The sequence below is a fragment of the Euleptes europaea genome, chromosome 1, assembly GCF_029931775.1.
Source record: "Euleptes europaea isolate rEulEur1 chromosome 1, rEulEur1.hap1, whole genome shotgun sequence".
Classification (NCBI taxonomy): domain Eukaryota; kingdom Metazoa; phylum Chordata; class Lepidosauria; order Squamata; family Sphaerodactylidae; genus Euleptes; species Euleptes europaea.
Genome location: NC_079312.1, coordinates 36,205,497 through 36,231,663, shown reverse-complemented (window position 1 = coordinate 36,231,663; position 26,167 = coordinate 36,205,497). Strand labels below are relative to the sequence as shown.

Genomic DNA, 26,167 nt, shown 5'->3' with positions numbered 1-26,167 from the left:
CTACTCTAAACAAAAGGAAATTGAGAGAAATGGCACCGTCCCCACCACTTCAGGAATGTACGTGTTCTTCTTCCCTGAAGAGGTCTTTTTTTTTGGGGGGGGGGCTTTGGCACTAGACAGTTCTGAGTGATGCTGTACACAGGCAGAGAACCTGATATGCAGGGATGCACAGAGACCACGGAAGAATCCAAAATTCTGCATCCATATTGTGCTATGCAAATTAATTAAATACGTGATGGTGGTGGAGGGAAGTGCCATTGCATTTTCAAGAGTTGTTCAGAGGTGGTCTGCCACTGTCTGCCTCTGCCTGGGCTGAGAGAGTTCTGAGAGAACTGTGACTGGCCCAAGGTCACCCAGCAGGCTTCATGTGAGGAGGGGGGGGAAATCAAACCCAGTCCTCCAGATTAGAGTCCACCACTCTTAGCCACTACACCTTTCTGGCTCTCAATTACATGTGTGACTGTGATTAATGTGCACAAATTACAAATGCACAAGATGTTATTACCTGATTGAGCTGGAGAGAGGAGCAAGGCCCTAAGAAGCAATGGGAAACTGCTGGGCTAACACAACTGGTAAGAATTTGGAAGAGCAATTATGGCAGGGTGGTAGTGGTTCACAAGGTACAGATGCTATGTGCTTTTCCGAATGTCTCACGTAGGTGATAGTAAATAACTATGGGTTTAACAAAATCAGCAATTTCCCCCATGGAAGTCATGATGGGATATATTAGAACAGTCCCTACTGCACAAACAGTAAGACTTCTAGAACAGATCTTTAGAGGTACAGGTTACAGTGAATGCTATCCCCATGAGATATAATCCCCATGTCATTTAAATGTGAACATTCCTAACCCATGGGGTGACGTTACATCCCGACGTTTCCGAGGCAGACTTTGTTTACGGGGTGGTTTGCCAGTGCCTTCCTCAGTCATCTTCCCTTTACCCCCAGCAAGCTGGATACTCCTTTTACCGACCTCGGAATGATGGAAGGCTGAGTCAACATTGAGCCTGCTACCTGAAACCAACTCCCGTCGGGCTCGAACTCAGGTCGTGAGCAGAGCTTGGACTGCAGTACTGCAGCTTACCACTCTGCGCCACAGGGCTCTTTATTATAACTATGCTAAAGTGGACTGCATGCAAGGTTTGGTACCGAGACAGCAACCGAGTCCTAGCGAGTACTTGCTGCCGGTAGCATTATCCGGTTCTAGTACCAGCATAGTCTTGCAAAATCCATTAAATCACAAGACCAGTTTGATTTAAGAGTCAATTTTCAATTTTCAATAAAGTAGAAAATTGGAAGTTCAAATATCTTAAACATCTTCCCAGATGACAACATATTTTAAAGAAATAATCATGCTAACTGTTCTTATGCATAGCATTTATATTTTTCCAGCATAATCACCAGCTAATACCAGTAAGTCAAGAGCAGTTTACATACCACTCATCACAACCAGGCTAATCATGAGCAACAAGTAAAGGGGTTTGTCACACTAAAAGCCCACCACCTTATAGAGCATGTGAACTCTGGAACGACTGTGTGCCAAAAATCCCCCCCAAGTTTGCTGCATTATTGCAATCATATTTAGTTTTACAAATGATACAGCACTAGATCCAAATCAAGTGGCTGTTTCTCCGACAACACGGAAGAGGTGTTTAAGCAGGAATGTTTTCAGTTTGCACAAATAGATCTGAAGTACCTTTAGGGTACAGAGAAATATTCATAGAATCATCCCGAGGAAAAGCTATATAAAATGCAATGACTACTTCCAGCTTGGTGTAAGTGGTTAAGAGCGGTGGTTTGGAGTGATGGGACTCTGATCTGGAGAACCGGGTTTGATTCCCCACTCCTCCACATGAAGCCAGCTGAGTGACCTTGGTCTAGTCACAGCTCTCTTAGAGCTCTCTCAGCTCCACCAACCTCACAGGGTGTCTGTTGTGGGGAGGGGGAGGGAAGGTGATTGTAAGACCGTTTGTTTCTTCCTTATGTGGTTGAGAAAGTCGGCATATAAAAACCAACTCTTCTTCTTCTTCGTATCAATAGCATATCTGGCCCCTTCAGAACAAACACCTGACATGTCGGTGCAGCTTTTTAAAGGTTTACCCTTTTCCACCAATGGGGGTTGTGTGATACCTCAAAAGTTGTAAAACAAAAAATCTGTAAAATGTTTTTAGCAAACCAATACTAAGTTCATGCATTCCTCAAGGATAATGAGATCAGTTCTGCCTTACTGGTTCATGAACTTGTATTAATTTGAAGGGAAAAAAACCAAGGTAAATAATGGAACACTACTGGAGAATGAGGAGCCCCGTGGCACAGAGTGGTAAGCTGCAGTACTGCAGTCCAAGCTCTGCTCACGACCTGAGTTCGATCCCAACGGAAGTTGGTTTCAGGTAGCCGGCTCAAGGTTGATTCAGCCTTCCATCCTTCCGAGGTCGGTAAAATGAGTACCCAGCTTGCTGGGGGTAAAGGGAAGATGACTGGGGAAGGCACTGGCAAACCACCCCGTAAACAAAGTCTGTCTCATAAACGTCGGGATGTGACGTCACCCCATGAGTCAGGAATGACCCAGTGCTTGCACAGGGGACCTTTACCTTTACCTTTTTTTTTTTTAAAACTGGAGAATGACTGACCCAAAATGGAATGAATGGGGAAAATTAAAGTACTAGATGTACAGGCTTATGGGGGTCATATTAACCCCAAAACACGGTAGAATTTTGTTTGTTTCCATGATGTGCCAACTTTTTTTTTGTATGCACAGGAAAAAAATGACTGGAAGTGCATGACGGAACGGAGGGTCAATTACATTGGAAGCAGAAAACTTCGGTTGCCATTGGATTTAGTGTTACTCTCACATGATGTAAAGTTTCAGTGTCTTTTTTAAAACTTTCAAGACCAATTTGAAATATATATATTATTTTGCTAAAAGGGTCATTTTACGCCATCCTCAGTCTCTATAGCTAGTTACTCACTGTTTGCACACTAAGTTTCAATTCTTGCAAATAAATTGCCCTTGCAAGTACTAGCTGCTGTTAAGGAATCTTAAATGCCTACTACTGTATTTTCCCCAACAAGGCATATTCTCTACCCCACACATTCACACACATATTTAGACATAACGCTTAGCAAAATTGCAATTTCTACGTTCTCTGCTGCTTGCAAACAGACTTAGGACCACCTTGCAAGTTTTACAATTCACCCAACACCCTTAATGTTTTTGTATAGAAATTCAAATCCAAGAATTGTTTTTTAATTTATGTGAAGCCATTTCCATATCAACCCAATTAATTTTAATTACGATTTAATTGGAGTACATAATACCCCAATGACTCATTAATACAGGAAGTTTTTTTTAATGGCAGAAGAACATTAATTGAAAGCATGACTCATATTTGCACTGTATTTACATAATGCCATGGGCACCATCAGCTTTAAAAATCACAAAGAAGGATCGTGAAAATTTTCCAGGCTTTTAATCCTGATTTCACCTCACCTCTAATGATACAATTTAAACAAAAAAACAAACGGTTCAGCACTTACCATAATGTGATTGAAATGCCTGTGGTTTTACGACCTGATTACAGTGGTTACACATCACCAAATAGAAATCATCATGAGCTGGGCAAAGACCAAATATTGGCATATCTAAAATAAAAAGACAAAGCGTATGTCTCACAGCTGATTACAATGATTTTAGAACAATTTATGCAAAAGAACCAGGTGATGCCACCGCCAGAAAATCTGAGCTTAGTACCTACTAAATACACATCTGTGAGGTGACATGTATTTTACTAAAGACATCACTTCCTACCAAGCAGTGTTATTGATCTATCCATCCCTAATGCTTCCAATGTTTTTATTTAACAATGCATTATATCCCAGCCATCTGGCACAACTGATCTACAACCCATTCATGCACTGGAAAAGAGAATGGGACAAGGAGCTTGGCTGTGCACTCCTGCGACCAACAAAGGGATGTTCTGATATCTCCCACATTGTACTATGTTTAACCTTTTCACAAAATACCAGTACAGGCCTTTCAGATAATAGTTGAAGTATCAAGAGACTGAGCAACCAGACACTAAAAGGAAGAAGCAGTGAAATATGAAGATTCCCCTTCCCTCTTACATCCAGATTACGTTTGCAGTGTTATAGATATAGAGATAGATATACATACATACACACACACACACACACACACACAGAGAGAGAGAGAGAGAGAGAGAGAGAGAATACGATGATTACATTAATTTTAAAGAAATCGCTCTAACAAATTTTCAAAACAACTTCTAATGATATACAGTTCAATTGACTTTTTATGGTTTGGCAAATGTTGTCATAACTGAAATGGATTTCAAAGAAAGACAGGAAAGAAACTGACAAGCCTGAATTAAAAAATTTCCACCTTTAATACTTGGATTGAAGATAATAGCTCTTTAAATGCTCACATTCTATTGGCCGTATTATTTTATGTGGCAGACATGCTGGACTAAATAAATAGCCAGTGTGGTGTAGTGGATAGAGTGGCAGACTTGTACCCTGGGCGACTTGGGTTCAAATCCCCACGTCTACCATGGAAGCTCACTGGGTGACAAACTCGGTCAAAAACTCTCAGCCTGGCCTACTTCACAGGGTTGTTGCTGTGAGAGAATGGAGGAGAGGAGAACAATGTCTTAAAAGCCACTTAGAGAGTCCCAACTGGGGAGAAAAGCAGGATATAAATAAATTAAATATTGCCATGGAAAAAAACATTTCAGCAAAAAAACTAGAAACATAAGAACCACCACCTCCTCAAAGGGGGTGCCATGTTACATAGTTCCCTCCCCCTACACCAGAGTATGCCATGTAGATTCACAGGATCAGTGTGTGTGGCATGAGGGCACCAGAAGCCCTGAATCTGTTTCTCTCTCCCCAAACCAAATATTTTGATTGCCTTACCTAACCTCCTGTGCGCTGCATCATCTACGATCATGGCAAAAAGTGCCCTGGCATCAAATCTGCCAGTCAAGTTCTGCATCATCCTAGACTTCTTGCAACACTTGTTAATTAAAACAGTTTTAAAGCCATATAAATGCACATCTAAATCATCTGAATTCTTGAGCCAGCAAGACAGCCTGTACGCTCAGGGCTGATCATTATCACTTCCATAAATAACAAGCTTAGCTTTTTCTGGAAGGAAGGAAAAAAGGAAATGATATCGAGAGAACTACCATTGTCTGGACAAAGAACGAACAACGCACACAGACAACAAGTCAGGATGGCATAACCTCCAACTGTATCTGTTTGGTAGGTAGAGCACTATTTTCCCACTCAGCGTATCAATTGCCAAAGTGTAATGAATGCACAACTGAATACTTGAGCAGAAGTTCACAGCCAGAACATTAAACTCCACTGCACCTCTGAACAAGTAGACCACTCCCTCATGTACACTAGCTTGAATTACCACGGCAGCGTTCATGCACAGGACAAGATGCCGTGACTGAGTTGCCATTTTGGAAATTAATTATTTAAAAAGATATGAAGGCGGATGATGCTCGAATACTTTGGGAGTAGCCTCATTGGTTTATTTACTGTACTTGGAACTGAAATTATGACCATGAGCCTTGACCTCCTTTGCTCTTAAGTAATATGTGAATACAAACCTACTTCAGAAATTTTTTTCATGAGTTTACAAATATTTCACCCCAGCTGTACCTTCCAGTTTGTTTATGCTTTAAAATGTATATCCTGCCTCTGTCTTGCCTTGAAACAGCTTATAAACCAAAAATATAAAATACAGTCATATAAGTCACCAAAAATATAATCACTTAAGAAGCCCTATAATCCATCCAGTCCAGTATCCAGTTTCCAACAGTGGCAAGCTGCATGCCCTGGGAAAGACCTCAACAGGGCTATGGAGGCCAAAATCTTCCCTTGCTGCTGCCCCTCCCTCCAGCAACAGCTGTATAGTGACTCCAAACAAGAAGCTCCATTCTGTTACCACTTGAGGCCTGAAGACCAGGGGTGTAGATTTCATTTAATGAAGCGACTGTTCGAACTATCAAAAAATGTTACCATTTAAATATTTAAACATTAACAAACTCACACACAATCTCAACTGCATACCTATTCTCACATATCAACATATTCTTACATATCAACTCCACTACAGACTTGTTAAGAAAAATTAATATTAACATAACCCAGCGTAAGCCTTGGATGCAGACTATTAGCAGAAAGGCGTTAGCATTGGAAAACACGCATTCCTCAGGCATGGGTGATCCTGGAATGCCTCGGTAGCCCTTCTCCAGTTTCCCATGACTTGGAAAACCTTGAGATGTTTACATCAATACGCAGGGCCTTTCCACATGCTCGATTTACTCCTGATTTTCTTGGCAGTTGATCCACAAGCACTGAGATCAGCTGGGGGACCATTCTTCTGTATGTCTGCCCTCCCTCTGTATTTTCGCAGTTGTGGAGTCAATTTATTCCACGTGTGCCTAAAATAATCAAGTTTTTCAAGGGAGGGTGTTGTCATCATCGGCACCATTATTGGTGGCGTCACAGCATCCAACCCTTCTTTATTTATTTTTTGCTTATATCAATATAATGGCTGCATGGCTAAAATATCAATATAAGATATCATTCTAAGTCTCTAGCCTCTTCTCTCGTGGAAATATAAGGAAAAAGGCATATCTCAGTGAGAATTCAAAGAACCTACTAAAACTACCCAGCTTGCTGGGGGTAAAGGGAAGATGACTGGGGAAGGCACTGGCAAACAACCCCGTAAACAAATTCTGCCTAGGAAACGTCGGGATGTGACGTCACCCCATGGGTCAGGAATGACCCGGTGCTTGCACAGGGGACCTTTACCTTTTTTTTAACTAAAACTATCATGACAACAGTATTGTAGATATAAGGAATGCATTTAAAAAAATGAAACCACTGGTCTTAAGGGGTGATGAGAGGAAAGGGAGTGGTTTGACGATGACACCCTGATCAAAAAGCAGGCTGGAGGTGAGTGGGAACGGGTGGGACAAGAAAACTGACAGAAACATTACACACCAGAAAAAAAGGCAACTCATAATCAGCTTCCAGAAAAAGTTGGGGGGAAAGGTCATCTCAAAAGAACCAGGGGGGGAAATGTGGGGGGGACCCCAAAAACCCAAGGTGAAAATTAAAGGCACAAAAATGCATGTGGAAATCAGGGGATAAACCAAAGCAGTATGGGGCTAGAACTGACAGGGGGGGAAGCCATGCTGAAAAGCCCACAGATAGTAAATTAATCCCTATTCTTTAAACATTAATTGTTTAATGTTTCTCAACCCTTCTGAGGACACATGTGTCCTGGACACATGGCAGTGTGAACGTGGCCTACTCTCCAATTTGAGTCCCAAATTCGTACTGAAATAGTTTGAGTTTCTACCATCTCTCTGGTGGATAGGGTTCTACACCTAGATTAAAAGCCATCCTCTAATTTGGGCAGAGACTCGTGCAACGGCTGCAAGGGATCTTGCCCAAGACTCGAGGAGATTCAACAGTTCTTGGCAACAGTTCAGCCTTCGTAGCTAATATCCACTGATGGTCCTGACTTCCATGAATCTGTCCAATGCTTTTTTTGAACTTATTTAAGTCATCAGCCATCACCACAATGACAGCAAGTTCTGACAGATAATTGTCCACTGTGTGAAGAAATACTTTCTGCCTGATTTCACTGGGTGCCCCCAAGTTCTAGTATTCCAGGGGAGGGGGAAAAGTTCTGGTGACTATTGCCCCTGGTGTCAGAATGGGTGCTGGTCCCTTTAACTGGAGCTGGCCCCTTTGGGGATCCTCCTTGGCCATTCCTTACGTGCACCTTGCCCTGCTTTGGCTCTACCAGTGCTCTCCTCACACCTCTGTGCCCAATGGAAGCTCCAGCTGACGCCTTGGCTCTGTACTGGCTCCTCTCCCCAAGGGCTGCTTCTGGCCTCCCTCCACCTAGTGAGAGCTCCAGAGAGCGGAGCCAAGTACCTTCCTTCCCTGTGTGCTCTTCTTCCAGTCCTCCCTCTCTCAGTGTCTCTGCTGCCGCTGGCAGATGGTCACTGGCTCCAACACCAATCGCCACTGCCACCATGGTGTGGTGGTTAAGAGCGGTGGACTCTCATCTGGAGAACCGGGTTTGATTCCCCACTCCTCCGCATGAGCGGCAGACTGTAATCTGGTGAACTGGACTCGATTCCCCACTCCTCCACAAGAAGCCTGCTGGGTGACCTTGGCCCAGTCACAGTTCTCTCAGAACTCTCTCAACCCCACCTACCTCACAAGGTGTCTGTTGTGGGGAGAGGAAGGCGATTGTAAGCTGGTTTAAGACTCCTTGTAGATAAAATTGATGTATAAAAGCCAACTCCTCCTCCTCCCCTTCCCATGCTTCCTTCTTCCCCTGAAGTTTTCACATCCACCAGCCCTCCTTTCCTCAGAGCTTCGCTCCCCGCCTCCACCTCCCCTCTGGCAGCTTCTTCCTTGCTGCCGTTAAACCTTGTGCCTTGTTGGAGTGCGCCCTGCCCTCCCATCACCATCTCCATATCCCTTCTGGACTAAAGGTTTATCTCTTCAGCTGGGCTGTATGGAGCACCGGGGCTTTGCGGGGCTCTCCCAGACAGCCACAATTTGTTCTCTACTTCCTTCAGCCCATGCATAATAGACAACTGCGCCCTGATAAAAACAGTCATTGCCACCAACTTCAGACCAAAGGTCAGAAAAAGGCAAAAACTCATCCTGCCAAGTCTGATGGAACAGGGCCACAACACCAAAATACAACATGGTTGCCTACGCCGCACACAGCTTATAAAGTCTGACTAAGGAAAATGCTCTCTGTACAAAACCAAATTTACCTCCCGAAAGGAAGGCACCTTTTACGAAGGTGCTAAGCCGGCCTACGATCCGCACAGGGAGCGTTGGTGTATTTATTTAAAACACTTTTTAGCTGCCTTTCTACCCTGTGGTGCTCAAATAAAACCAAAGATTACAAAACAAATAAAAGACGGTTCACCTGGAAACAGAGTGTAGCTATTGTAAAAGTGGTGTGATGTGCAAACGAGGCCCGCTATCAGTCCAGGATCAGTTTTTAATCTTTACTGACTTGCTGTAAACAAACGCAATTACTTGAATGAGGAAAACATTTTCCTCTATGATCATTGGGGGGGGGGGTGCGCGATATCGAGTCACAGACACAATCATGGGCTTCCTGCCAGAGATGCCCAAATACCACAACAATTAGAAAGGTTGAGATTGTACTTAAATGTCATAGAGAACTGCCAATTTTATCTAACAAGGTAATAAAGGAAAACTGAAGGCAGGATTCTTCTGATACGACGTAACTGAATGGGACAATACAGGCATTCCATGTTGGGCGCCACCAAGCCAGCTTCTTACGAGTCTGAGAGGAGGAAAACACTTATAAGAAAGAATAAATGGTTTTAATACACCACATTTCTTTTTAAAAAAAAAACACCTTTGCCTGAGGCAATTTACAAGTGGCCAATAACAATACACTCAGTCACACTGGATCCAAGACTTCTGTGAACAGAGCAAGTCTGTGGATGTCTCTTGCCTTCAGCAGCTTCATGATTCCCCTAAAACACTTCCAAGAGTGAGGGAACATTCAGAACAATGTGCCATTTGCAAGAGTTGGAGGGGGCTGCGGGTGGCACACTGTTCTAGAGAGTTCCCTGACCTTCTGCAGAGCACAAGTGGGGGGAATGGGGGAAAGGGAAATACTGCTTCTGCAAAGTGGTTCAATCCATAACACCTAAAATTAATTTCAGCATGTTACTAGGGCTGGGGACACCTGCCTCTCCCCCCTCCCCTGGGACAATGAAGTTCTCTAAGTTAACTAAGGACAGTCACCTCAACAGACAATGGTTCTCCCTCCTCTTCCCCCCCACCCTCACAACCCTGTGACACAGGGCTGTTGTTAGGGCAAAATGGAGGAGGGAGGAAGAACTCTGTGGAGGAACAGCAGGATAAAAATGTGAGAACCTTGAGCACATACATATATTCCATGAATGTATGTGCTGGTTGGCCACTGTGTGAACAGACTGCTGGACTTGATGGGCCTTGGTCTGATCCAGCAGGGCTCTTATGTTCTTAATGTAGAAAGTTAGCAGGTTAAAAATGAAAGATTTTGCCTCAGGATAATCATCAACAAAAATCAGAATGAACTGATTTAAATCAGGACCACTTCTATCAGTAAGAAACAATTCACCTATATAAATCTATTTTTTCATTTTGTAATTAATGCATTTCCTGAACAAGTTAATGCTAACTGGTTGCGATTAGCTGCTGCTGCCAGTCTGAGTAGACAATACTGATGGACCAAGGGTCTGATTCAGTATGAGGCGGGTTCATGTGTTCAATTACAACATTTGCAACTAAACAATGCCTTTCTACAACCCAAAAGTATTATCTAAAAAACCCTTCGTAGTGGGCTTGTAAGAAAGCAAGAAAATATTGGATAATAATATATGATGCAATGCAAAAAATATTAAAAGTCAAGTTTCCGTTGGATCCAAAAAATATGTTATCAAGTATATTGCCAAACAATATGTCAGCAGTATATAATAAATTATTTAAGAATATGGTGACAGCACTAAGAGTAGTATATGCAGGATAATGGAAAGCAGATGAATATCCAGATTTGAATGAATGGATAAACAAGTTAAATGAGTATGCAAATATGGCAAAGTTAACATCATTCATACATAACAGATCAATTTCTGAATTTAATGAAAAATGAAATTAATAAAATATACAGCTAAGAAATAGAAGTTAAAATTATCAATGTTGAAGAACAATAAATGTATATTTTAAGATATGAAAATATAATAATGAGATAGAGGTAAAAGAATTTAATAATTGAAGGATAATTTCAAGTAAGCTCCAATACAATGTAATGATTTTACTGAATGTGTTTATATGTTTATGTTTAAATGTTGGTATGAGTAGTGTTGAAAATTTTTAAAAAAATATTTTAAAAAATGAAATAAATAAATAAATAAAAAGCTCTAGCTATGCAGCGCACACGACTTTCACACCACAGTTATACCCAATCAGAGACAAGGGAGATAGCTGTGAAATTAGCAGATTTCTGTTTGGCTGTCTTATATACATGCGAGGACACCGGAGTTTCGGAGTGGGCTACCATCAGTACGCTGATGACCCAGCTATATCTGCTAACAGGTGACCGTCCGTATACCACCCCGGATATTTTGGCCAGGTGTCCGGAGGCCGTGGCATGATGGTCAAAGCAGAGTCGACTGAAACTGAATCCACTGAAGACGGAGGTCCTGTGGCTGGGCTAGGGAGATGAGGGTGTGGCGCAACTAACATCATCTGTGTCCGTCAAAAGCCTAGGGGTGATCCTGGATGCTTCCTTATCAGTGGAGGCACAGGTCACCAATATAGCCAAGATTGGGCTGGTGGTGCCCTACCTCTCTCACCCTGACCTAGCCACAGTGATCCATGCAAGGGTCACCTCCAGGTTAGACTACCTGGTCTATGCAGGGCTGCCCCAGAAACTTCAACTGGTCTAGAACACGGTAGCACAGGTCCTTACGGGGACGCTATGGAGGGCACACAACCAACCAGTCCTCTGCCAGTTGCACAGGCTCTAGATTGAGCACCGGATTGGGTTTAAGATTTTGGTACCGACCTTCAAAGCCCTAAACGGCCGAGGACCAGTATACCGGCGGGACTGCCTCTCCCAATACCCCGCCCCCCCAAGAGCACTCTGCTCGGCTAGTGAAAATCTTCTGGTGATTCCTGGCCCAAAGAGCATCCGGCTGTCCTCGGCCAGGGCCTTTTTGGCTCTGGTCCCGGCCTGGTGGAATGCCATGCTCACTGAGATTCGGGCCCTGTGGGACTTGAAGGAGTTCAGCAGGGCCTGTAAAACTGAGCTGTTCCACCAGACACATGGTTGAGGATAGTGGCGGTTTTCCAGCCTGCTGGCCTTCCCTCTTATTTTTCTTTCCCCGCCTTTATTGTTATTACTGTTGTTCTTATTACCGTAATTTGTAACTTGTTGCTGCTAAGGTTTTAAAGGTGCTGGGACTTTATTGAGAGTACAGGAATTGTTTTTTATGGTTTACTTTGAGGTTGTTTTATATGGTTGTAAGCCGCTCTGAGCCTGACTCGTATAGGAAAGGGTGGCCTAAAAATCTAACAAATAAATAAAAATAACACCACTTATTTGAAGACAAAAGCTCACAGTCCGCTATGGACAGTTCTACATGCTTTTTATGTAGTGTCGTTTTTAAAAAAAAGCAACACACACGCAAGTATAAAAGCCCTTTTAAAAAGCCAATTTTTATCCACTCTGGATCGGATCCGAAGGGGCACCAAGGAGAGTGAAGTTGGAGGAGTGGGACTTCCCTGCTGTAGCCAACTGAGCCCTCTCAAATACTGTTCCTGTGGGATCAAGAGGCAAGCAGAAACAGCTTGTGGGGCAAAGGGGATATGCGGTGGGAAGGGAGAATAAACACACACATTTCCACCAACTGAAGTGTTGTCTTGCCAGCAGAGAAGGTATTTGAATCCAAACCTCTATTGAAATTTCCGATAGCGAGTCATAAGACTGGGTGACATTTCCAAGAAAGTGAAATCAGAAATTAACAATTGGCATCTCTGGGTGGATTGCAACAATATTACTGAAGACTCCTTTACTAGCAAGGGGGTGGGGGTGGGGAAATCATTTAAAATGCACCTTTACGTTTTCATAATATTGCATCACCTGCAAAGTCTCAAGTCTCTCCCACATGATTAGACCGATTTATTTATTTATTTTGCTTACCAGGAAGCCACCAAATTCATTTCTAAACAGACTCTCAAGATCAATTGTGTGCTAGTTTAAGAGATGGCAGCTGCTCTTGACAACAGGTGACATGGAGACTTAATGGGGGGAAAAATTAGACTGCCAAGAATGCTGCATTTTTTAAAAATCTGCTGCTGAGATACACTGCCAAGTCCAAAATTCATGCCTTCAGACTTAGATAAGAAGTTCTGTTTACAAGCCTGCACTATTCCAATGAAACATACAAAACGCCCTGCAGATTGTTTCAAGGAAGACATATAGAGCTCTCCTGCTGCAGATCTTGCCAAGAGTAAAACTGCTTTTTTAGTATCTGTGTAATATACAAAGCAGCACATTCCTTAGAGCTGGTAAAAGCCCAACATATGTTACCTATAATATTTATCAGTTGCCTTTCCTGAGTGCTCAACGTGATGTATATTACAAGATAATACACAATTCAAAGGCATAAAAATTACTTCAAAATCAAATTTAAAAGTACAATAAAAGCCCTATGAAATCTATGAAAGATGCCAATAAAAATCTAAAGGGGGGGTAGAACACAGCCAGTAAAGACTGATCAGAAAAGAATCCCAGTGTATGGGGGCACCAACCAAAAATAACCAGCTCCACACATTGCTGAAATGTGTGTGTGAAGTGCCGTCAAGTCACAGCCGACTTATGGCGACCCCTTTTGGGGTTTTCATGGCAAGAGACTAATAGAGGTGGTTTGCCATTGCCTTCCTCTGCATAGCAACCCTGGTATTCCTTGGTGGTCTCCCATCCAAATACTAACCAGGGCTGACCCTGCTTAGCTTCCGAGATCTGACGAGATTGGGCTGTACCATGCAGACTTCCCTCCTTGGATACTGCATTGTGTGTGTAAAGTGCCGTCAAGTCGCAGCCGACTTATGGCGACCCCTTTTGGGTTTTCATGGCAAGAGACTAACAGAGGTGGTTTGCCAGTGCCTTCCTCTGCCCAGCAACCCTGGTATTCCTTGGTGATCTCCCATCCAAATACTAACCAGGGCTGACCCTGCTTAGCTTCTGAGATCTGACGAGATCAGGCTAGCCTGGGCCATCCAGGTCAGGGCCATTGCTGAAATACACATCCCTATATACTTGGATGAACACACAAAGCTGCCTTCTGCTGAATCAGACCTCTGGTATATCAAGGTCAGTATTGCCTACTCTGACTGGCAGCATCTCTCCAGAGTCTCAAGTCGAGGTCTTTCACTTCACCTATGATCTGATCCTTCAACTGGAGATGAGCGACTAAACCTGGAACCTTCAGCATGCAAAGTTTGTGCTCTATAACTAAGCCACGGGCTCCTACCTGACTGAGGAAGAAAGCATCAGCCTCAAGACTGAGAATATGGAGGGCAGAGCATACTGGTAAAGATGCTCCCTAAAATATGCTGAGCTCAGACTACACAGGACTACTTTAGTTAATAAGGCAGCTCCAGTGATAATTTCAAACACTTAAAAAATATTTGCATTTTTGTACCAAGGAATAAATGTACAGGTTTGGCTGTTCACACATTGGGTTTTCTTCATTTTTCTTGGGTCTTTTTTAGTCTTGATTTCGAACACAACTGAGGATTTTAAGAGAAACCTGGAAAATTTTACATAAGTGAGAATGACAGTGAAGAAAATTACCCCCCACCTCGAAAGTTGTTGCAAGGTACAGTCCAAAAACACGGCAGGTAGCAGGTCTGTTGTGAAACATAACGGTTTAAGCAAGCCCTGTTAAAAATACCAAACCGTGATTATAGCTTCCCCCACCCCCAAATCAGGTAAGCATTGAAGAAGTATTTAAAAGATGCTCATCGCTGAAGAAATCATGTTTCAGAATGCTACCACCTGTTGGTATCATAACAGCAGAAAAGAAGCAATTTCAGACAGCAGGCTTCTCCCCCCCCCCCCCCACCGCACAAAGACGCTCCGAGGCAAGCTGGAGAAAAAAAGAACGCACTTTCCCTGCTGCCTGGCAGCCCGACAAGTGAACACTACACACTCACTCATGCGCACAAAGGAGTATGCCATCCAGGGGGGAAAAGCCACCCTGGTGGCTGTCAAAACTCGAGAAGGGTAAGGCTGCAGAGAAGTCATGGAATAAAACCCTACCGTTTTCATATTTTAAAATATGCCAAAGTGTGTGTGTGTGGGGGGGGGGATGCCAACTGTTATTTACTGCCTCTAACAGCCTTCTACGTTAGGCTAAGACTTCATTATATTCTCTGCTGTCTGAAACGGCTGCTCCTGTTAGAAAAGCTGCATGTACTGGGATCCTGCAAAACACCAATCCAAAGATGAGTATGAGGAATTTTATACCACGGTATTCATTTTTTACCTTGCACCCAAAGGCAGCAAAGAGCAAGTTTCTTAATAAGGAGTTCAAAGTGCCCTGTAAAGCTGGTTAAAAGCATGAATACATTGGGAGGGGCTATGGCTCAGTGGCAGAGCATCTGCTAGGCATGCAGAAGGTCCAAGGTTCAATCCCCGGCAACTCCAGTTAAAGGGACTAGGCAAGCAGGTAATGTGGAAGACCCCTGCCTGAGACCCTGGAGAGCCACTGCCGGTCTGAGTAGACAATACCGACTTTGATGGACCAAGGGTCTCATTCAGTATAAGACAGCTTCATATGTTCATGTGAGTTCGTAGGTGAAGGGATCCTCTGACCATGTATCAAAGCCTGCTGATGCTACCACCTCTTAAAACAGCCAATTTATTACTTATTTATCAAAACGTTTACCTCCCGCCTTTTCTCTTTGTGCAAGGCAACTCACAATAATGCATTATGCCAACGGCAAACATCCCCAAGCAAAAGATAAAATTGCCAAGACGTTGCCAACCTTCACTGAAGTGGACTGCATTTTTGAAAGCCACGTATTTTGAAAGTTATGTCAATTAACAATGAGTGGCTAATCCAGGTGTTTCCCTATAACAGCAGCTGACAGACTGTTCAATACTTATAATCCGACTTAACAGAGAAACATCATCATGCAAAGAACTCCAGAGGCCTGAAATAAAAAGCCGACTGGGCAGCAGGAGCTGGAGTATTTTAAGGACATAAAACCCCCAAACCGCCAAAGCCAGGCAATGCGACATTATTCCAACCTGTATTTAGCTGTATTCACCCCTATGCACTCCCATCAGTTCGTCCCCAGGCACATGTCAGCTTAATTTCCTGTGTTTACGTCAACTCCAAACATACAACTGCAGGCACATGTAAAGAGCTCTCGGAAGGCCATCTTTCTGAAGCATGCCTTTTAAAAACCATCTCCTTTTGATACAATCACACACAGAAGGGGGAATATAGGAAGAAACGGTTCAATTCTCAAAGTGTTACTGAGGTAGAAGAACTCTTGGTCATATGAATGGGGATCCTACACAACCCCTGCCAAGCTTCTTGAAATAGAAGGGACATTCTGTCATCAATGGTGGACATGTAAAAAAAAGTCAACAATACTAGAAGGCCATACATAAAGAAATTCAAAATACGTTACAGGTGAATTTTGAGTTAGATCCAAAATACATGCTGTTGAGCATAATACCTTCTCACGTTAATTCTACATACAGAGAGCTTTTTCAATATGCAACCACAGCTGCCAAAATCTTATCTGCAACATACTGGAAATTTCCTATATCCCCAGATACAGCTGAATGGATTGATAAACTATTTGAGTTTGTCTTGATGTCGAAATTAACACATCTGATGAAGAACCATCAAATAGATGAGTTTAACCTGAAATGGCAGGCCACTACATGATAAATATTTATGTGCTTCAACTTCCTTGACCTTTTTGCGACTACAGAGGCTGAATCTTAAGGCAAAAAGTTAGCTTTTAAAGTTGGTTGGTTTAGATTACCAATATGATATGATAAAGGACATAGATAGAAAATTTACAAACTAATAACTATCATAAGATTTTAATAGTGCAAGTCTAAATTTGAAGTTTAAGCTAGTTGTATGTATTTAGTATTATATTGAAGCTTGGACACCGACATATTGTTACTGTATCTGATTTTTACCTTTTCCTTTTTCTACATCCTATTATATAAAAATAAAAATATTTTTTTAAAAAACCAACCCCTGCCAAGCTTAATCTTGCTTCTAGACAGGAATTACTAGTCATTACTGGAACTTGGCCTCTTTGTCTGATACTGCAGAAGATCTCAGTCACTTTGATGCCTTGATTCAGGGCAGCACTACACATGAACCCATGAAGCTGCCTTATACTGAACCAGACCTTTGGTCCATCAAAGTCAGTATTGCCTACTCAGACTGGCAGCAGCTCTCCAGGGTCTCAGGCTAGAGGTCCTTCACATCACCTACTTGCCTAGTCCCTTTAACTGGATATGCTGGGGATTGAACCTGGGACCTTCTGCATGCCAAGCAGAGCCTCTACCACCAAGCCATGGCCTTCCCTCATGGTATTGTTGCTGCCCTTGTGACCAAGCAGGAAAAAGAAACCAGTCACAGAGCCTGATGAGTTCTGGCAGTGGTCACAATTTGAGTTCTATACCTGGATGGCCCAGGCTAGCCTGATCTTGTCAAATCTCAGAAGCTAAGCAGGGTCAGCCCTGATTAGTATTTGGATGGGAGACCACCAATGAATACCAGGGTTGCTATGCAGAGGAAGGCACTGGCAAACCACCTCTGTTAGTCTCTTGCCATGAAAACCCCCAAAAGGGGTCGCCATAAGTCGGCTGTGACTTGACGGCACTTTACACACACACTAGATTGATATACTTCTTGGGATACGAGGTTAAGTTAGTAGATGGCTATCTTCCTCCTTCTAAGCAAAGAGTCACTAATCATCCCCACCCCTACCTCCAAATCCTCTGGTTGGAATATAGTTATAGATTTCTTTCTCTGCTGTGGGATTTTAAAAAAAAGATTCCTACTGGAAAGTACCTGAAACCGTTAGTCCATTTACATCTACACAGCTTGCTTTCCTGTCCGTTACAAAAGATTGGTACAATCTATGCTTTCTTTTTTACTTCCTTGCCTAACTTGCATTTCCCAATGTCATTAGAATCTTTCCTGACTTTTTTCTACAAAATCTTCATCCTCCTTGAACAATTTGCAGCAACAATATCGTTAGAGCAGAAGATTTTGTCTATCTGATGCAGGGTAGCCCAAACATGTTGTACATGAACAGTTTTTGGCTTGGATTGTTTATTAACACGTTCATCTTGCTCTACAAGTTTACACGCAGAGAGCTCCAGCTACATTATTTAAATTGGCATCTGCAGCTCATGTCTACCTAAATGGTAGTGAAACCTATGGTTTCTTTCTAACAATGATCACTAGATTCAAACTTGTTTGGCTGGTCCTCTCAAACTCTACCCCACAAGGAAAAGTTCCATGTGCCTCGCATTTAGAAGCTACTCACAAGGCCCTGTTTCCATGATGCTGCATACTTTAGGGTACATTCTTCAGAAGTCCCAAAAAGTACGTCTTATGACGAAGACCATGTAGAATTAACTATTCATCTTCCTCCCATAGGATTTTCCCCAAAGCTAAGGCAGCCATTACTCTCAAATCGTGTGATAAAAAGCTTCCTGCAGTATTCAAATAATATCATCATACTCAAATAATATCATAATCTCTAAGCACCTACTGAAATATTAACTCTTCCGCATCAATGACGTACTCTGAAACTGGCAACACGTGCCCCCTTCTCACCTCTCTAACAGATCCAATCCCAACAAGCCATCATTCAAATAACTGTAAGATCTCTTGCTCTGAATATTATGGGACGTGTGTACCGGGAGGGGTGGAGAATAAGTTATGGCAGCCTGAGACCCACTAACCCAGTGAAACTAGAAGCAGAACATAAGAATAGAAGATGCAACATCCAAGAGACACTTCCTTCTAGACACTTCAATGGTCTTCAACAGCAACTTCCATATGATCGATTAATATACCATACATTCAAGCCACGTTGGGGCCAGAATTGGATGTTTTTAAAATCTGTGCTAGTGTTTGGCACCATTGTCAAAGGCAAGTCAAAAAGTCCACTTCCATGCATCCAAGGAAGCTCGAGAAACAAGTCTGCTGGAGTACTGGATTTATAATCGGAACAACCAGAAAGCTAATGAAAACGCATCTTTTTTTTATATTGTGTGTGAATGTCTCACATTCCCTCAAATGATCATGACAATTCATAATAGAGGACCTAAGCATGTCTAACCTTTACTGATATGCCTTACTGGCACAGAAGTGAGAGAAAACTTTCTTTAAAGGCTCTTCTGTGTGGCTCAAAAAGGAGGAACAAACAGCAAGCTATTAATAATGCCAGCAAAAAAGTGACAGAATTATTTTTTTCTTGAGAGATGTCTTTCAGAATCATTTTACTTGGCTGGTGCGCATGCTAATTTAATGCTTGTTGCATTTGGAAAGCAGAGTTGTTTTCTGTTCTTCAGAAGTGCTAAACCAAAAGCCCCCCTCCACTCTCTTTCTAAGGTGTTTTTTCCCCAATAAATGTTCCTGATTGGTAACCATAATTAGTGTGTGTGTGTGTGTGTGTGCGTGTGTTAAGTGCCGTCAAGTCGCTTCCGACTCATGGAGACCCTACGAATCAAAGTCTTCCAAAATGTCCTATCTTTGACAGCCTTGCTCAGATCTTGTAAACGGAGGGCTGTGGCTGAGAGCCACAATTAATATAAGTGGCACATAAATCCTTGGTCTGATGCATATAAACATGACAATCTTGGATACTCTTTAGTCTTAACAGTTCACAAACAACTTTTCCTGAAGCGGGACAGCCAATTCCAGTGATACTTCAAATGCCTTAAAGTTAAACTAAGCAGCTTTAGAGCTGACCCTAAGTATTTGTTGTATCAATTTAAAGTCTGTCTGATTCACCTTTAGCAGTTTCAGCCAAAGCAAGAATAATGCCACTGAAACATTTTTATTGGTAGGAAATCAATGCAGAAAAATATATATCGTATTTTTCGCTCCATAAGACACACTTTTTTCCTCCTGAAAAGTGAGGGGAAATGTCTGTGCGTCTTATAGAGTGAATGTGTGTTGTGTTACCGTAACTGGAGCCGAATCGCCGAGAGCGTCCCCGCCAATCAGGTTGAAGCCCTGCTGGGAGAGTTGGCGCTAGACTCGGCGCGCTCTGCCGCCGGTCCCGCACTTTCGCTTGTGGCCTCTGGGGCGGTTTCCCGTTTTTCCACAATGGTATTTTGCTTTCTAGCTTCCATGCTCTCTCGGCCTTTCTTCGGGCGTGCTTCCACGCACCGCCTGAAAACCTGCCTGCAGAGAGGATCCCTTCGTGGCGCCTGAGGAAGCAGCCGCGGCCCAAGGGAGAGCCCGGGGGGCATTTTTGCAAAACCGGGTGGTCTTGGAAGCGCCGAGAGTCCCTACAGAGCCTCACGCACCAAACTCACCTTTGCATCAAGGAAAAAGCCGCCGGGAGAAAATGCTGGGGGGTGGGGGTGGGGGTGGAGGGTGCGGGGGGGGGCTTCTTAAGGAGGGGGGGGCGAAGGCCCTCTCCGAGCCTGCCAAAGCGCCTCCCGGGCAGGAAATGCTCCAGCCGCTGAAAGCTACGCCCCTCCCGCGCAACAAGTCACTTTGGAGTGGCTGGGCTTGCTGGCGGCTCGTTTTACTCCAGGCAGCAGCTGCTCAGTGGGGCTTTAATTCTTTGCAAACCCCCCCTTTCCTTTGCTTGGAGCAGCATAAGGGTCGGGCCCTTTCGCCTGCTTCTGGGTTGGGCAGCGGTCTCTGGACGCACTGCTGGCCCCACCCTCCCCCTGGCCGTGTCCGGCCGACGCTCAGCTGGCCGACGGGGATGCCGCGCCCTGCCCACTCCTGCACCTGCTCGCTGCCTCCGATGCAGCTCCCGGTTCCCGCCCGGTGGCCGACCTGAGGGTCTCTGCCCATTACCCCTCCTGGCTGGTGTCCTGCGGAGGAGAGAGAGGGAGCGGGTACGGTAAGCCTGCGTCCTGCCGCCCCGGCCTCCCCCAGGCCCCGGCGTCAGCCTTCCCTCCATCTTCCCTCACTTCCCCTTTTGTGCTGGGTGAGACTGAGCGGCCCTTCGCGGAGGGGAGAGAGGCATCCGCGCTACGTCCCGCGATCCCTGCCGGAGGGTCCATCGCGGGACACAGAATATATTTTTTCTTGTGTTCCTCCTCTAAAAACTAGGTGCGTCTTATGGTCAGGTGCGTCTTATGGAGCGAAAAATACGTTAATAGTATACTTTTACCTGTGAAAAGTACACCACGCCTTTATTTGTGCTCAAGTTCTCTAAAATTCTTCACCAAGCTGTATACGCATGAATGAACCCTTGGTCCATCAAAGTCAGTATTGCCTGCTCAGACCAGCAGCGGCTCACCAGGGTCTCAGGCAGAGGTCTTTCACATCACCCACTTGCCTAGTCCCTTTTAACAGGAGATGTTGGGGACTGAACCCGGGAACTTCTGCATGCCAAGCAGATGCTCTGCCACTGAGCCACAGCCCCTCCCCATACTATTTCGAGATATTTTGGTTGGTAAAACGTATTATATTACTTTTGTTTTCGGAACTGGTCTGTAGACCAACTCAGCTGCTTGCAATTTTTTTTTTGTCCTGGGTGTAAATGTAGTAATTGTCTGATCATTGCCTCCATCCCTATGAAGGATCAGACAGATCCTGGAGACTGTCACCTTGACCCCCGTGATCCCTTGTGACTACACTGCTTCAACAGAAACATGGGCAGCCCTGCCCACAAGGACTTCCCCATTCACTTCCATAAAAAGAATGGTCCTTTCTGTCAAGAGAAGTTCACTTAAGCAGGAGTCCCATTGTATACATGGCCCTGGCTTACACGTGAGACTCATCAATGGATAAAACAGACTGACTTACAGATCTAAACATGAACCAAATGCTTTCACTGGAGGCATGCTACTATTACAGACAGAACACCAGCAGACCCCTTCAAGCTTCCCCGCTGCTTTGGGTCATGTCTTTAAGGCTACTGTACTGTATACCTCTTGTCAATTCAAAGCATACTGCTTATTCTTTCTTCAAGGGCTAGCTTTGCTCTCAATTTGTGACAACCAAATTTATGTAATAGGTTGCATGCTTGGTTTTCATCAGTGACAAAATAGCAGGCATGTTAAATGAAGGTGAGGCCAAACATTTGGACTGATTGGCAGCCTTTTATGAGACACGACAGATGTACCTGCTGCAAAGGGAAGAAGTCATGACATATACAAGGTCCCAGGCCCCCAATGGAAAAGGCTTCCTATATTATCTGTCATTACAATTAACTTAATCTTGTTTGATCTCCTATGTTTCCATTAGAAGGATATTTTAGTCCTAAGAATTTATTATTATTTATTCACAACATTCATATTATGCCACCAAATAGAAACACTTTGAGGAGAACTATATCATGGGTTACGGTTATCACTGAGTATATACAATTAGTATAACCAGGACACCATGAATTCCAAGCCACAGCTGATGGACTTATTCTATATTAGATGGGACTTACTTCCACCATGCTGTCTCTAGGCAAGTTTCTTCCTTTTGTATTTCACAAAACTGTAAAACCTTTACATGGTCCCATAGCAGTAACATATGACAAACATCTGGTTGGATACAACATAAAATTTCCACTTGTGCTAGACTTCTTGCACAGATGGAAGCACAAGAAAAAGACCGTGATAGCCATGGTCTAAGGCAATCTTACTGTATCCCCACTTGCGTTTCCACTTGTGTAAGATCTCATGCAACCAATTTCTAGGTACTATAATACACAGGGGGGGAATGCTTGGTATTATACAAGATCTAGAACAAGTGGAACTGCGCTAAGTCTGTTCACATTTCCATATCACTGAATCTAAGCCAATATCTTGATAAATAATTGCTAGGACACCAGCAGAGTCCTTCATCAGATAGGGTCACCACGAGTTTTACGGGTGCCAATTCCAAGAGTTTCAAAATCAATAACCAACTTCTCAAAAACAAACAAACAAGCAAAAAACAACAACTCCAGAACGTTAACACAAATTATATTGCCTCCTTATATTGCCTTTCTGGTATCAGCGTGGTATAGTGGTTAAGAGTGGTGGACTCTAATCTGGTGAAGTGGGTTGGTTTCCCCACTCCTCCACATGAAGCCGGCTAGGTGACCTTGAGACTCCTTTTGGTAGAAAAAATTGGGGTATAAAGATGAACTCTTCTTCTTAACCTTATGCTTTCCTTCTAGCAGAAAACACTTCTATTGGCATAAAAATAAATGGGGTGGGAAGTATCTTTGCCAATTCCACATCACACTGCAGACCCCCACTTTGTCCCTGACTGTCCTGGATTTCCACCCCCTCCCAGAAGCACAGCTGGCTGCAGTGGGAGAGGGGAAAGCCAGAAAGTTTGCTTCTGTGAGAACTGCTCCACTTGTACTAAAGAGGATCCACAGCAGAGCTTTCAGAATATGGTTGGTCCCCCCCAGCATATATGCAGATTAAAAGATTATCTTGAAAAAAATAAAGAAAGGCACGACTTCTCAGCGCTCTTAACAATAAAGTCATAATTTATTAGGATGCTGTATGTAATTTCCTAGTTCAGGCAGTCAAACCTGTTCAAGAAAATAGAGCTGTGGTTTCACATAAGCTCACCCTTTCTGCCTGAACACTTGCTGCTCCATCAGAAACCAAACGCAGTAAATTTGCTAGGCATCACCACATATATTCCTCATGTTATGCCTAGAAGACGGTTGTGCTAATCTCAGGTGCAACCTTAGGGGAAGTGTTGGCAAACAGGGACCAGCTACTGACACTTAAAGAGTATATACATTTTGAAAACACATGTGAGCGTTTGGCTCCTGCTTTTCATTCCTCACTTGCTGCTGTTATTTTTAGCACTCTCTCCTGGGATTTCCTCAGCTCCCATGAAAGAACGCAATGTCTTGCAATACTTTTGTCCAACGGTAAGAGTGGCACCCAAATACCCTGCCAACTTTCTAACTAAAGAGGAAAGCATGCTAGCCGCGCTAGTCTAAAAGTGATATTCTAGGCAGCTTCCTTTCAAGCCGGCATTTGAGGTATTACAATCAAAGCGTGACTTCAAGCAAGCAAACCAGAAGTATGCCCTAAGAGTTTTGACATGTGGTGTCTCTTTGGAAGCCAAAGAAAAATGTTAAAAGAAATACATAAGAGAGAAAGATAACAATCTGCTGTATTACTCAGTGACAAACTACAGACGTGCTACGGCTGTTTATATTGCACAAAGGTAACATCAGAATCATTTAACCAAGAGGAAATGAACCTCTCTCCACTCAGAAAAAAACTAGGATTGATAAAACGGTCTAAAGCCAATAATCAAATCAATGCCTCCGCCATCAACCCAGTACAATATGATCTTTTCAACTGTTTTTTTTTAAGACATTATTTCTTCAACTCAAGAGGGGATATAGAATAAGGACCCCTTGCAATTAGCAAGTGTGAGGAAGCAGGCTTTTGAGTAAGCAAGGCCCTAGTTGATTTGAACCTAAGATACACCGATATTTAAACTGCACTGGTAACTCAGTGGCCAGTCTAGCAAGATCTCACAGCTCGGGTCCAAACAATACATTTAAAAAAAAATTTTTTTTTTTTTTTACGAGACAGGGTTTCCACAACCCGATTCTCCTTTGGATCAGTCAGATGAGAGCTGCAGGGGCCAAATTTGGATGAGAAGCGTGGCATGGGGGGAGGGGCTTCAGCCTCCCCCCTGTGCCATTTCCCTAGTACACAAAAGAACCAGAGGGCGCTATATGCCCTGCTGGTAGAGGTTTCAAATGCACTGAATGCTACATGTTCCACCCCCCAAAAAAGGGCCAACAACACCCCTACTGAGCCATTTCAGTCCTTTCCCCCTCCCCTCTTGCAGCTTCCATTATGGACCTTGCTCTTTCTTCTGGAAGTATGGACCATGTTGCCCCACTATTACCCAGCATGGTTCCCCTAACTATAGCCCGCTTTGGAATCTCAAACCTTTACTTTCTTAGTTCTGTGTGTGTTGGGAATTGTTTGTGTTTTTACCATGTTTCATTACCTTTTTAATAAAATCCTTAAAATTCATAAAAGCCTCCTCTTCATTGGGATGCTCTCCATTTGGTTCGCTCACCTGGATCGGAACCGGTTAAAAGATCCCCACGTCAGCCTCTTGCACAGCTCTATCTAGTCTCCAGCTAATTTCCCCCAATAAAGGAGACCCCTGTGCTTGGCGTAACAGAGTCCCCAAAGTATGGAATACCCAGCCTACAGAGGCATGGTCAGTCCCCTCAAAGAGAGCCAGGTGGACTTCTAACAGAGATAAATCTCAGGAGGTTTTTTTTTCTGTGGGTTCTCCTGCAGCTGGGTCTTTTGTACATAAGTGGGATAATGTTATAGTTTTAAGCTTGAGATGGGCTTTTCAGTTTTTGGTTTCGGCCGCTTGATGTGGTTTTGTTGTTATTACTGCTGTTACATTGTTTGTTACTTCTCACTTGGCTGTTTTGATAATTTTGTAGAAGGAAGGGATATGCAGTTAGTAAATAAACGTTTAGTTAATTAGACCACCAGATGTATCTGCACCCATCCTAAACCACTGTGTGGATGCAGTCACCAAGTGAATAAGGCAGAACAAGCTGAAAAAGAGGGGACGGGCCTTCCTGAGCATCAACAGCACTGGGTGCTATTAGAACCGCTCGAATGTAGCTGTTCCAGCGAGGACCAACACGGCTACCCTCTGAAACTAAATTAGAGCCACAGTTGCTCTTTGAAAAAGAGGAGAGTCCTTTTTTGTCCAAATGAACATGGTTAAACAGCTGTCCTCACCTCCAGTCTTAGCCAGTTTGGCAATGGTGATGCATATATCATAGCCTCTAGGCTATAAGAGCCCCGTGGCGCAGAGTGGTAAGCTGCAGTCCACGCTCTGCTCACAACCTGAGTTCGATCCCAACGGAAGTTGGTTTCAGGTAGCCAGCTCAAGGTTGACTCAGCCTTCCGAGGTGGGTAAAATGAGTACCCAGCTTGCTGGGGGTAAAGGGAAGATGACTGGGGAAGGCACTGGCAAACCACCCCGTAAACAAAGTCTGCCTAGGAAACGTCGGGATGTGATGTCACCTCATGGGTCAGGAATGACCCGGCGCTTGCACAGGGGACCTTTACCTTTTTTAGGCTGTATTACTGTAACAACTTCTACATGGGGCTATTCTGGAATACAACTTGGAACGTGTGGTGTAGTCACTACAGCATTGCACTAGATCTGGGAAACCCAGGTTCGCAACCCTGCTCTGGTATGCACTGGGTGACCTTGAGCCAGTCACACACTCTCAGCCTAAAAGTAAAATGGAAAAGAGGAGAACAATGTAAGCTGTGTTGGGTCTCCATTGGGCAGAAAGGCAT

At 43.7% G+C, this 26,167-nt stretch overlaps 1 protein-coding gene across 3 annotated transcripts in view; it reads right to left on the bottom strand.

The window, feature by feature from the left end:
* Nucleotides 1–26,167, bottom strand: part of ATXN7 (ataxin 7) — a 146,924-nt gene that overhangs the window by 53,117 nt on the left and 67,640 nt on the right. For 2 of the 3 annotated variants that reach the window (XM_056860010.1, XM_056860017.1), the window contains one exon: nucleotides 3,538–3,642. The exons of the other annotated variant lie outside the window; for it this stretch is intronic. In XM_056860010.1, coding sequence (XP_056715988.1) covers nucleotides 3,538–3,642 — 105 coding nt within the window. The remainder of the gene's footprint in view (nucleotides 1–3,537; nucleotides 3,643–26,167) is intronic. 3 annotated transcript variants of the gene reach the window in all.